Raw genomic sequence first — 13,405 nt, 5'->3', positions numbered from 1 at the left:
CAAACTAATTCAAATAACCATTGCAGCAAAATTAGAAGACATGTAAGTGCACATGCTCCATGTCTTGCAAATGACTAATCCTATAAATACAGAGGAAAACATATTTTAATACAAAACTTCTGCACTTGCCTATCCAAAAGAGTGACATCTTGTACAAGCATCATAAAGTTCGATTTGCAAATCTCAAAAAAAGGGGTCAATTTCACCCATAGCTGCACCATTTTTGAGAAAACAAATGAAAAACAATTCCATGGCTACGTTAAATAGGTTTTGTTGTGGTGCAATGAAAAAGAGTTTGCCCAATTTGGAAAACCAGATTCACTTTGTAGCTTTTCTAAAGATGTGTAAAGTGATGAAGAAAGTTCAAAAGATTTATTGTGCTCACCCTGTCCAGCATTCCAACAATGTATTTAGTGTCACTGAATGGTCCTATCTCTTCATAGCATTTGCCGTAAACAATGGTCAAAGCTTGCAAACATAAACACTTCATGTTCACTTTAGGGGTAAGCAAGAAGCGATGATACAACTCATTGAAAAATTCATACCTGTAATAAATGCACACATTGGAAAAAAAGATACAAAGAGGAAACACACAAATAAACAAAGAAATTTGTAAAATGCACTCAGGCTTACGATCTCTTGATTGCACCAGATTCTTCATTTTCCCCTTCTTCCAACAGCAGACGCAGGTAATAATCTCCAATTTTGATTTCATCTACGAGGCATTCGTACTTAACCTGAATAAGGAAAATGCTGACCAGTGCTGAAATATTCCCAAATTAAAAGTAGCGACAGCACTAAATATTAGAGGTCTTGCATGACATAACCATATTTCAACAGAAAGACAACAGAATAAAAAGAAACAAAGAACAAAATCCTTCATGGAGAAAGCTCCCAAGATTACCATTATGTCTAGCATGGTCTACATTCAATTTTCTTCAGTTTTGGTGTAAAATTGCAGAAGTGTGTATTTAAAAACCCCACCATCAGCATATGCAGATATTTTCAGCACAGTTAATACCCAGTAGGATTTCTACAAAACTAATGCCAATGAAAATTCCTTGATTTATTTTAGATTTTCGTTTGTCATATTTATGTTAGGAGAAACAATTTTAAGGAAAAAACAATTATTGAGACTGAAATTAAACAAGCAAATAAATTATTCTAGTGAAAACAAGATAAATGAAACAAAAATGTAGCAAATAAAATTGGGAGCAAATTGATAAGAGACAGTTTCCTCATTTACTGTGGCAAATGACAAGATATTGACTATTATATGTAGGAATGGCAAGAACAAACAAATCCCTAACAAACAATAATAGGGCAAGTTGCAATAGAGTCAGTCATGTAGCACTGAAATGGGCACTTGGGCCAACCATGTCCATACTAACCATTTTGCTCATCCACATTCATCTTCTCATGTACCTACATCAGTGCATTACCCTTCATACCTTTTCTATTCAAGTGCCCTTCTGAATGCCTCCAATATATTACACTTTCTCTAAGAATACACACTTCAAAACCTCACCTTTACATGCTCACTTTTTGCTTGAGGGGAAAAATAAAGACTGACTACCTACCCTATCACTTATTTTTGTACATCTCTATCTGGTCACCCCTCAGCAATTTTAGCTCCATATTATCAACAAGCCCATTTTATCCAGTCTCTTCTTATAGTTCTTGTTTTCCAGTCCAGAGAACATCCTGAATTTCTTCTACACCCTCTCCTATGCAATCACATGCTTCCTATGATGTGGTGACCAGAATTGTGGACACAACAAAATTACCATGCAAGGAATTTTTAAGAGTGAATCAAACTGATTTACTCTTCATAACCTGCACGACCTTTTAAAAGCCCGAATCACATGCTTGACCCGCGCGGACTTCATCACGAACTGATGTCACATGACCACTTCGATGCCGCGATGCCTTCTGGGACTTGTAGGGCTGCCATAGCACCGCTATACGGTGGACACCCCACCCTCCCCCCTCCTCCCGAACCAGCAGGAAGGTTTGTCAGTCTTTTATGTGGTTGACCTCTGTGACAGACTGTTGGCTGCTGCAGTGGGGAAGACTTGTCCACATGTGCTTGTTTAATAGTGAAAGACTGTGGCTTCCCTCCAATGTCCAAAATTCAGGTTGACCTAGTTTGTCTTGAGTATCCTACAAGGTCTTTCATGGGGATCTGTAGAGGTTGACTAAGTGTTCCCCTTCGGACAAAGGCAGTAACAGTTTTCAAGGTCTTCAGGCAGTGTTCTCTGTGCGAAGATGGTGGAATAGGGGTCAATTTTCCTACGGTCTCCCTTAGCCTGTTCAACAGTTCCTTAGAATCATCCCTGGAGTTGGAATGGTAGGGGACGAACTCCCCTGAACCACCAATGATGCGCAGTACACAAGCTCCACAGATGAAGCTTAGAGGTCCTCCTTTGGAGTTATTCTAATGCCCAGGGTAGCTCATCAGCCCAGTTTGGGCCCTCTAACCAAGCCATCAAGGCTGACTTAAGATGTCGATGATAGCTTTCCACCATTCCATTGGACTGGGTTTGATAGGCATTCGTATGATGAATTGTTGTACCGAATAAGCGAGACAAGGGCGTCCACATCAAGGAAGTAAATGGTGGTCCTCTATCCGAAGTAACACGTGCTGGTAAACCAAATCGAGACACCCAGGAGTGTCTGTAGTAGCATCTACCATAGGCACGGCCTCGGGCCGCTGCGTAAACCTGTCTATTACTGTTAAAAAAAGGTATCCTCTTGAAACAGGAAGCAGACCAACATGTCCACTTGGGCATGAGCAAAACACCAAGTAAGTGCTGGGAAGGACTGCAGTGGTGCTTTAGTATGCTGCTTAACCTTTGCTTTCTGGCAAGCAATGCAGGACCTCGTCATTTGTGTAACGTCTTTAAGACTGTGCCACACGAACCTGTCTGAAACCTTTCAAATGGTTGAACTAATCGATCAATGTGAGAGATCATGCACAGAGTCAAATAGTCTACGTTTCCATGATGCCAGAACTACTGGACATGGGTGTCCCATTGATATATCACGGAGGAGTAGTTTGCCATGAACGCGAAACTGGACATCGTTCAATTGCAGGTCCGTGATTGTAGTCCAATAAGCATTGTCTCATGGTCATGTTCTTGGGCCATGGCCAAAGCTGTGTAGTCAAGATCTTGATCTACAGAAGAAACCTCGACTGGAGCAGAGTGGGAAAGTGCATCAGCTACTACATTGTCTATTCTGGAAATATGTAGTATTTTTGTGGAGAATTCTGAAATGAATGATAATTGCCATTGTTGTCATGCTAATCAGGGCTCTGCGACCTTGGAAAACGCAAATGTTAATGTCAGTGAACATAGTAAAATCTCTACCCTCCAAAAATAACAGAAGTGTCGAATAGACAAGTAAATGGCCAAAAGTTCCTTATCAAAAGCACTGTATTTCTTCTCTGCTTCATGAAGATGGCGGCTGAAGAATGCTAACTGTTTTCATTGCCTAATGACATATTGATGAAGTGCACATCCTACGACCATACTGGAAGTATCTGTAGTATTTGGCGGTGTCTGCATTTAAAACTGGATAGCTGAGCAAAAAAATGGTGGCATAAGTCAGCAAATCTTTAGTCTTCACGAAGGCATGGTTTCCCTCTTCAGTCAAATGAATGGTTCTGGTGTTTCGGGATATGAAACTGACAGTAAAAATTTACCATTCCCAAGAATTCCTGCAGCCTTTTAACTGTAGCGGGTATTGAGTATTTGGTAATGGCCTCAACTTTGGATGGCAGCAGAGTCATGCCTTCCTGAGTAATCCTATGCCCCAAGAAATCAATAATTTCTTGTCCAAAAACACATTTATCTGGATTAATGGTCAGTCCAAACTTTTGAAGATGAATAAAAAGTGTATGAAGATGTTCCAAATGTTCTTCGTTAGTTCCACTGGCCACTAAAATGTCATTGAGGTAAATTAAGATATTGGTCATACCACGTCCTAAAGCATCCATCACCTGTTGAAATGATTGAGCAGCATTCTTTAATCTGAATGGCATTCGTAAAAATTCGAACAACCCAAACAGGGTAATTATTGCTATTTTTGGAATGTCTTCTGGCTCTACTGGTACTTGGTGATAGCCAAGCACAGTCTATTTTGGAGAAGACCTTCGTTCCATGCAAATTAGCTGAGAAATCCTGAATATGAGGTATCAAATAACAATCTGGAATGGTGGAGTGGTTAAGCCACCTGTAATCTCCACATGGTCGCCAACCTCCATTGTGTTTCAGGTCCATATGTGATGGAGACACCCAGGGACTGTCAGACCAACGAATTATGCCTAGTTCCTCCATCTCGGCAAACTCTTCCTTGGCTAAACACAGTGGAGGCAAGCGGCACGCTTTAGCATAGATAGGAGGACCCTTAGTACAAATGCGGTGAATAACACCGTGCTTTGCAGTAGAGGCAGAAAATTGTAGTCATCTCATGGAAATTTTCCAACAGCTTGGAGAATTCATCTACTGGTTTACTTAATGCTTGAAGGCGCAGAGCAGGGGTATAGGCGTCCACCAGAGGAATAGTCTGAAAAGTAGTTCCAACTATTAGCCAATGCCCTTCCAAGTCGACGAGGAGTGAATGAGTCTGAAGAAAATCTGCACCAACCAAAGGTTGGGATGCTGCTGCTATAATAAATGGCCAAATGTAGAGATGATTCTCGAACTTGACATTAATCTTCTTGGTGCTAAAAGTCAGAATGTTGGAACTGTTAATTACTTGTAGTTGCAGGTCCAGGGTAGGATGGCGCACGTCAAAACTGGTGGGTGGAAATACACTAACCTCTGAACCAGTATCCACTAGAAAATTTTGCTGGGACAATTGGTCCCATACATACAGTAGTCTTGCAGGTTTCTCGCCAATCACCACAGCCCTTACTGGTGGTTGGCCTGTGCGATTCCCACAAACAAGCAGGATGGAAGACACTTGCAGACATTAACTCCCCAACGCCTGTGGTAATAACACCAAGATGAGGTGTCCACAGGCTGCTTGCTTGTCTTGAGGCGTTGCCTCCTTGTAGGGAGTGATGTGCTAAGAGTATGACACTTGGTCGTCAACATCAGAGGGGTTGGTTGTGCAGACCTCTTTCCTCACTGTACATTTTTGACAGCCATAGAATGTCTGCCTCTGCTGCTACAGCCCTTGGGTCTTCAAATGAACACTTGGATAACAAGAGCCTAATATCATCTGGCATTTGCTCTAAAAAGAGCTGCTCAAATAACATATTGGACCTTTCTCCAGTTGCCAGGAACAGCATTACTTCCATTAGTTCTGATGGGGTGCAGTCTCCCAACCCATTGAGGTGTAGTAGTTTGGTTGCCTTTCCCTATGGGACATACAATATACACTTAATAAAAGTGCTTTTAAAGCATTATTTATTCTGAATGGCATTCGTAAAAATTTGAACAACCCAAACGGGGTAATTATTGCTATTTGGAATGTCTTCTGGCTCTACTGGTACTTCGTAATAGCCAAGCACCGTTTATTTTGCTGGTACGTGGTGGATCCCATAGGAAGTCGCCGACCCTCTTAGTAACGGCCTGGTCCAGGGCACTGACAAGATGGTAATAGTAATAACAAGTGGTGCCCAATTCAACTTTGCGAAGGTGAAATTGTCCTTAAGCCTGCTGGAACCACTGTTCAGGCTCAGCTGTCCAGAAAGGTGGTAGCTTCACAACAACGGCTGCAGAGACCACATTTGTCCAAAAATACGCTTTTGGACTTGTCTGGGTCAAAATTGTGGCCAGTGGAATCACAGTGGGCACGACAAAATAACCACACAAGGCACTTTTCATGTGAATCAAACGGATTTATTCTTCATCACCCACGTAACCTTTTAAAACCCCGAATCATATGCTCAACCCGTGCTGATGTCATTATGCACTGACATCACATGGCCAGTTTGATGCCTTCTGGGAAATGGTTTAAGTAAAGGAAACACTACATGGCTTTTCATCCTTACTATTCTAAACCAGACATATTTCAACTAATAAAGGAGCAGTAAAAATGGAAGACTTTCACATATTACAATTAATACTTGAGTAACTAACCAGAAAATATTGATAGAGTCCTTGAACGTAAAAGCTTGCACAAAAATAGTACAAAGAGTGTGCTTGATTTGGTTTTAAACCTCCCACATTTTAAAAAGTAGAAAACAACTCCACCATAATTTTCCAAAGGGGAAGAGGGAAGGTGTAATGAAGCAGGTTGGAGAAAAAAAGATAAAGTGAGTTAGAAAGAAAATACACATTTGTTGCTGAAAGGCATTGGACATAAAAAGCTCATATAATAGAACACAATAAGATAATGCATCAAGAACTTAGAATAGCCATTTTCTCTTACTTCAAATTCCTGATGATTCCATGAGATAACACTGGCATTGCCCAGCTCTCTGTCAATGTTAAATGCTCTCAATTCTGCTTCAAAAGCATCTCTTAATTCTTCTCTTGTTTTGTAATTCCAGATTAGGTTGGATTTGGCATGATCCATCTGAAATCTATTTGGGGGGGTGGGGTAGGTTGGGGAAGATAATTGCTCATTAGTTTTAGATTTGATTTTTATTTAAGAGATACAGTATGATAAACATAATGCTATATATTTAGAGATGCTGAATCTCTAAATTTAAAAAAATACAGCATAGTCACAGGCCCTTCTGGCAGAGCCAAATATATTCAATTAACCCACTATCCCCACACATCTTTGAAATGTAGGAGAAAACCAGAGTACTCAAAAGAAACCCACATTTACACAAGGATGTACAAACTTCTTTCAGATAGAGCCAGATTCGAACCCAGGTCGCTGGTGCTGTAATAGTGAAGAAGTTAGCGCAACACAAACGGTGCCACTCTCATTTATGAAATTTACAATTGCATTTAAGCAGAATTTCCTTGAACAACTATTGAAAAAAAACGAAATAGATTTTTATAACACAATTTTACATTTAGGACTTGAATAATTTTCTTGTTCTGAATCAGTTCAAGTTTTCTTTGGGTTTTTTTTACATGGCAACACGTGTTAACTTATGCTGATCATTCAGAAGATACCTTAGCCATCAGTATCTAGTCTCCCATGTAACGAGCAACTTCCCAAACAACTTGTCATTAACGGAAGCTTTGAGGACTATGTACAGTTCTAGTCTCCTTGCTTGAGAAAGATATACTAGCCCTAGAGGCAGTGCATAGAAGGTTCACTCTTGATTTGGGAAATTAGAGATAGCTTATGAGGAGATAACAAGTAGTCCAAGGCTATACTGATTGGTGTTTAGAAGGATTGGGGGGGGGGGTGGGGGGAGTATCTTGGAGACTCAGATTATGAAAAGAATAGCTCGAGTGGAAGCAGGGAGGTGATTTCCACTTATAGATGACAATAGTATTAGAAGACGGTAAAGATTCAGGGATCGCTTCCCTTACCAGAAAGTAGCGAATCTGTGGAATTCTTTGCCCAAGGAAGCAGCAGAGGGTGTCTCATTGTATGGTATTTAAGACACAGATAGAAAGATTTTCAAGGAGGATTAAGGGTGATGAGAAATGGACAGGTAAGTGGAGCTGGTTCGACAGCCAGATGACCTTTGATGTTATTGAATGGCAGAGCAGGCTTGATGAACCAGATGGCTGACTCCTGCTCCTATTTTTTTATGTTCTTATGAAGGGAAATGTACACTTATTGTTGTTTCCCAATCTGAGTTTCTTGGTATAGAACAAGTACACTGCAGATGCTCAAAACCAAAAATAAAAAGAAAATATTGGAAACATTCAGGTTAGGCAGCCACTGTAGGGGAAAAATAATTGTCTTATTTTGGAGCTAGAGGGAACCCTGGAAGTCTGAGGAGGTTTGTCATGTTAAATATTCCACTGTGGAACATGTACTAACTGGTTGCATCATAGCCTGGTTTGAAAACTCAAAATGCCCAAGAATGATGAAGGCTCCAGAAAGTGGAAAACCGAGCCAAGTCCATCATGGACACCAACCCACTCGGCCATAATCACATCTTGTTGCTCCCTTCAGGCAGAAGGCCTGAAGTCCAACACCTCAAAGTTCAATAATAGTTTTTAATGCAACAGCTATCAGGCTCTTGAATGTCCCCATACTACTCTCAGCACAACCATAAAGTACCGCAGGATCAAAAGATCTGTCTGCACGACTGAAAGTTTTGCCTTTAAACTGACAATGCTCTTATAATGACATAGTTGTTCAGTCCAAATCACCCTTCTGGGGATGAAATCATACTGCCATTCCTCCTTTCATTGAACTTTAACTTGATTTCTTACATGCCTTTCAAACTTTTTTCCTTGTCATTAATATTAAGCAATAACTTATAGTGGTTAAATAAACCAGAGGACCTGGTGGATATATAGAACATACAAATTCTACACAGCATAATAGATTAGTCTTGAAACAAGGTCCCAAGAGATGCAAGGCAGCAGCACCAAATGCTCCAACACAGTGCATCCTTAACACCACTGCTGCTGAATGTAGAGGAAGCTCTTTTGTCACAATCAAACAATTGGTATCAATATCTTTGCAGAGAAATTACACCCCAGTCTATAATTAAAGATAAAGTTACAAAATACTTTGCCAAGTATCAACTGTTCAGTGACAGCCTTCGTAAATCTGTCATAGGCAGACCATGGCAAACAAACAAGGGATTAAAGCCTGGAATGGCTGAACTGATCAAGGAGCATCGAATGGGTAGAAAAGGGATGTTTGAGGGAACAAGTACGGAATCCCAATGATCTTGAACTTCCAACTGCTGTCACTTGAATTCTCCATCCTGTTCTTGCCTCTTTTTCCTCTTGCATTGTTTCAAAGCCCAACTAACTTAAGCAACAACAACTTGTGTGCTGACTAGCACATTACAAACCTTGGGACTTACTGATTCGACAGATAACCAAAATTTGCAAATGTGATAAAAGGCCATCAATCTCTGAAATTGTTTGTTCGCTTGACACAGATGATATGCCCGATATTAATATTTCCAATGACATCCAGCATATGCTCACTTTCAGTCATTTTCTATTCCAGTTTCATCCAGATACATCAGTTGTAATTAATAAGCCTTCAACAGCACCTCCCAGGTCTGACAGAGTCCTCCAATTGAAATGCTATCCTGACTGACACAACTTGACCCGCTGAGCACCTCTAGCATTTAGTTTATGTTTGAGATAGTGATGACAGAAAGGGTTATGACACAAGAACCGAGCTGAATGCATCATGCCAAAAAGGTTTAAAGGAAAAGTAATGAAATTAAAAAAAGGTTGGCAGGCAAAAAAGGAATCCAATAGAAATTTCTACATACTTATAAGCAATAAGCAGGTAGCAAGACAAGGACTGGGAATGATCAATGATAAAGGAGGAAATAAACTGCGTCTGAATTGGGCATCAGCATGTAGCAGTGAAAAGAAATGTGGTGCAGAAAGAAATGGTGCATAGAACCAAAGTAGATAGTAGTACAATATTAGGCAAGATCGGAAGCTACAAGATGGACAACTTTACGATGTAGAGAAACTGAGAAAGGATTGAAATGGGCACAAACTTGACATTGTGGTAACATGCCTGAAAAACAAATGGACATGACTCGGTACTTGATTTTCCCCAACATTGTGTTTAAATAAGATGGAATAAGAAAACTGATCCATTCAAAACATTCTATATATTATCACAGTGAGATGGAGATAGAAAATTCTCCATGGAACTATAAGCACTGAATAGGCTAGTTTCCATCAAGTAAACTTGAATGGATTGAATCTTAGATTGGGAAAAACAAGGCTGAAGATTGCAGAAGGTTTGTCATGAATTTACAGTCATGTACAAAGTCATACTGTTTAATCCAAGTGTTGGAAAGCTTTAAGAAAATAATCAAAGGGACAAAGCAACTAAACAGAGTTGAAAGTACTTGCAGAAAAGATTTACTTGGATGGGGAATTTCAGGAAAAAAATTTAGAATGGAGATCTGGGGCTGTCGTTCCAGCTGTGGCAGAGCAAAGATTTGAGAGGGGGGTACAAAAAACCATGACTAGGTAAATGAATGAATTATTTACCTTGATACTGAAATAAGTAAGAGACAAGGGTTCAAAGTGACAGGAAATGTGAACATTTTAAAAATATATAGAATGGACTGGATCTGGAATTCAGCATGTGAAAGCAGCCATTATCAAAAGGAAACTGAACAAGCTATGAAAGGAAAATAATTTGGAAGATGACCAGAAAGAGCCAGTTAATAGGACTTTAGGTCGGGTCAGATACAGCAATGAGCTCTCTGAACCCTTCTCCATTAACAATGGCGTGAAGCAAGGCTGTGTTCTCGCACCAACCCTCTTTTCAATCTTCTTCAGCATGATGCTGAACCAAGCCATGAAAGACCCCAACAATGAAGACGCTGTTTACATCCGGTACCGCACGGATGGCAGTCTCTTCAATCTGAGGCGCCTGCAAGCTCACACCAAGACACAAGAGAAACTTGTCCGTGAACTACTCTTTGCAGATGATGCCGCTTTAGTTGCCCATTCAGAGCCAGCTCTTCAGCGCTTGACGTCCTGCTTTGCGGAAACTGCCAAAATGTTTGGCCTGGAAGTCAGCCTGAAGAAAACTGAGGTCCTCCATCAGCCAGCTCCCCACCATGACTACCAGCCCCCCCACATCTCCATCGGGCACACAAAACTCAAAACGGTCAACCAGTTTACCTATCTCGGCTGCACCATTTCATCAGATGCAAGGATCGACAATGAGATAGACAACAGACTCGCCAAGGCAAATAGCGCCTTTGGAAGACTACACAATAGAGTCTGGAAAAACAACCAACTGAAAAACCTCACAAAGATAAGCGTATACAGAGCAGTTGTCATACCCACACTCCTGTTCGGCTCCGAATCATGGGTCCTCTACCGGCATCACCTACGGCTCCTAGAACGCTTCCACCAGCGTTGTCTCCGCTCCATCCTCAACATCCATTGGAGCGCTCACACCCCTAACGTCGAGGTACTCGAGATGGCAGAGGTCGACAGCATCGAGTCCACGCTGCTGAAGATCCAGCTGCGCTGGATGGGTCACGTCTCCAGAATGGAGGACCATCGCCTTCCCAAGATCGTATTATATGGCGAGCTCTCCACTGGCCACCGTGACAGAGGTGCACCAAAGAAAAGGTACAAGGTCTGCCTAAAGAAATCTCTTGGTGCCTGCCACATTGACCACCGCCAGTGGGCTGATAACGCCTCAAACCGTGCATCTTGGCGCCTCACAGTTTGGCGGGCAGCAGCCTCCTTTGAAGAAGACCGCAGAGCCCACCTCACTGACAAAAGGCAAAGGAGGAAAAACCCAACACCCAACCCCAACCAACCAATTTTCCCTTGCAACCGCTGCAATCGTGTCTGCCTGTCCCGCATCGGACTGGTCAGCCACAAACGAGCCTGCAGCTGACGTGGACTTTTTTACCCCCTCCATAAATCTTCGTCCGCGAAGCCAAGCCAAAGAAAGAACAGGGATTTGGCTTCCTGCTGTGGCTAAATGATTATACTCCCTCCCCAAAGATTATACTTTAAGTGGGGGAGGAAGGAAATGGGAAACTGTAATTCTGCAGATATAATGCACCTTCTCCATCACATTTATGGCTGGGGTTGGCATATTCACCATATGACTAGATGTTAAACTCTGATTGTTTTAAATTAGAACTGTTTGGAGATGGGAACCAGACTACCAGAGCAGATAGTAGAATGGTTCTGGATAAAGATATTAAGCCTGCAGCCAGAAATGCAGCATGGAGTGAATAACGTTCTGAGTTGTGTCTATTTCCATGCAAAGACCATTGGGTGAGGAAAAGTGAATGAGCTTAGAGCTTGGCATTATGCCGGAGGGGCAGGACTGGCAGTTCAATGTTCTGGGTTCCATTTTGTTTTACACACAATTGAGAGGGAGGGGCGTTGCTAGTCAGGGAAAATGTCACAGCAGTGCACAGAACATTTACAAAGATGTTTATTGGGACTTGAAGAGCTGTGTTATAGGAAAAGGTTGGAGCAGAGAATGAGGAGATTTGATATAGGTATACAAAATTATGAAGGGTAATGATGATAGGGTAAATGCAGCAGGCTATTTCCACTGAGATTGGGTGAGAAAGGAACAAGAGGACCTGGGTTAAGGGTGAAAAGTACAATGTCTAAGGGGAACACAATGGGGAACTTCTTCACTCAGAAGGTGTTGAGAGTGTGGAACAAACCAGCTCCCTGTAGTTGTGGAAGCAGATTCAATTTTTCAACATTTAAGCAAAATTTGGAAAGGTACATGATTGGAAGGGTTATGGAGAAGAATGGTCTGGGGGCAGGTTGATGCGACCAGGTGGAAAAATAGTTCAGCATAGACTAGATGAACCGAAGGGTATATTCCTGTGCTGTTGAGTGTGATGGTATTGTACTTCCTTGAGTTTAAAAGAATAAACAATGAAGCATTCAAGATCCTCAAGTAAACATGGAGTCTGGTCACAAATTAGGTTTGATATTTTTGAATGGAATGCTGCGGAAGACTGATATTTCCCCCCTTGTTTTAGCCTTTAATCAATGGCAAAACACAAACTTATGATTAAGCTGTAAATTTTGCAAGTTACCCATGTGACCATATTGCAATACCAGCCAGCTGCTCCAACAGAAGTGATAGTGAAATGCAGGACATTTCATCAGAATCTACATCCTGCCCTCTGACAAATCAATGAAAATAAGAATATACAAAATGTTAATGTCTTACTTATAATAGAAGAGGTCCCAATTTGCTTCTATTTTAATCCTCTGACGTCTTTTTCTTAAAACAACTGGTTTCTGGTTGGGATTCTACAAATCCAAGACAAATTTCAATCAATCAAATGATACACATCTACACCTGACAGTTTAAAATTATTTGTGAAAGCATGCTACACAAAACTCTTATCTGGTATGGGTACTCGTATTGAAAATGTTTTGAAAATCTATTTTCTAAAATGTATAAACTATTAACCAAAAGCAAGTGCTGAAAAGTTAAATGCGGTAAAGGTTTCATTATTGCCATGTAATACTACATTTTGAATGTAACATTGAATACATTATATTCTTTAACTTTTGTCTGCCGTAAGCCAGAGAGTCACCATTTTGTCCAGCGCCCCTCACAGAAACCTACAGCACCTGATGTTCCTAGGCAATCTCCCCTCCAAGTACTGACCAGTTCCGAGCCTGCTTAGTTTCCAATATCAGAAAATCTCAGGCGTATTCAGGCTATTAGGTGCTGTGCAGCCCGAGAATAAAGATGTATTGCATTAGTATTTTTAAATTCAAAGAGTTCAGATAATAAAAAGCCCAAATTTAATCAAATTCACAAGTTTGACAAAATATTATTCTCGCTTTATTCTGGA

At 41.0% G+C, this 13,405-nt stretch overlaps 1 protein-coding gene across 6 annotated transcripts in view; it reads right to left on the bottom strand.

The window, feature by feature from the left end:
• LOC138748554 (dnaJ homolog subfamily C member 13) overlaps positions 1-13,405 on the bottom strand; it is a 173,059-nt gene that overhangs the window by 102,803 nt on the left and 56,851 nt on the right. For all 6 annotated transcript variants that reach the window (XM_069908999.1, XM_069908992.1, XM_069908984.1 and 3 more), the window contains 4 exons: positions 12,769-12,851; positions 6,385-6,538; positions 634-737; positions 386-545 (listed from right to left, as the gene is read on the bottom strand). In XM_069908999.1, the coding sequence (XP_069765100.1) occupies positions 386-545; positions 634-737; positions 6,385-6,538; positions 12,769-12,851 (501 nt within the window). The remainder of the gene's footprint in view (positions 1-385; positions 546-633; positions 738-6,384; positions 6,539-12,768; positions 12,852-13,405) is intronic.

The sequence above is a fragment of the Narcine bancroftii genome, chromosome 1 (assembly GCF_036971445.1).
Source record: "Narcine bancroftii isolate sNarBan1 chromosome 1, sNarBan1.hap1, whole genome shotgun sequence".
NCBI lineage: Eukaryota > Metazoa > Chordata > Chondrichthyes > Torpediniformes > Narcinidae > Narcine > Narcine bancroftii.
Note: the sequence above shows the minus strand (reverse complement) of the source record. Positions and strands in the feature narration are given on the sequence as shown.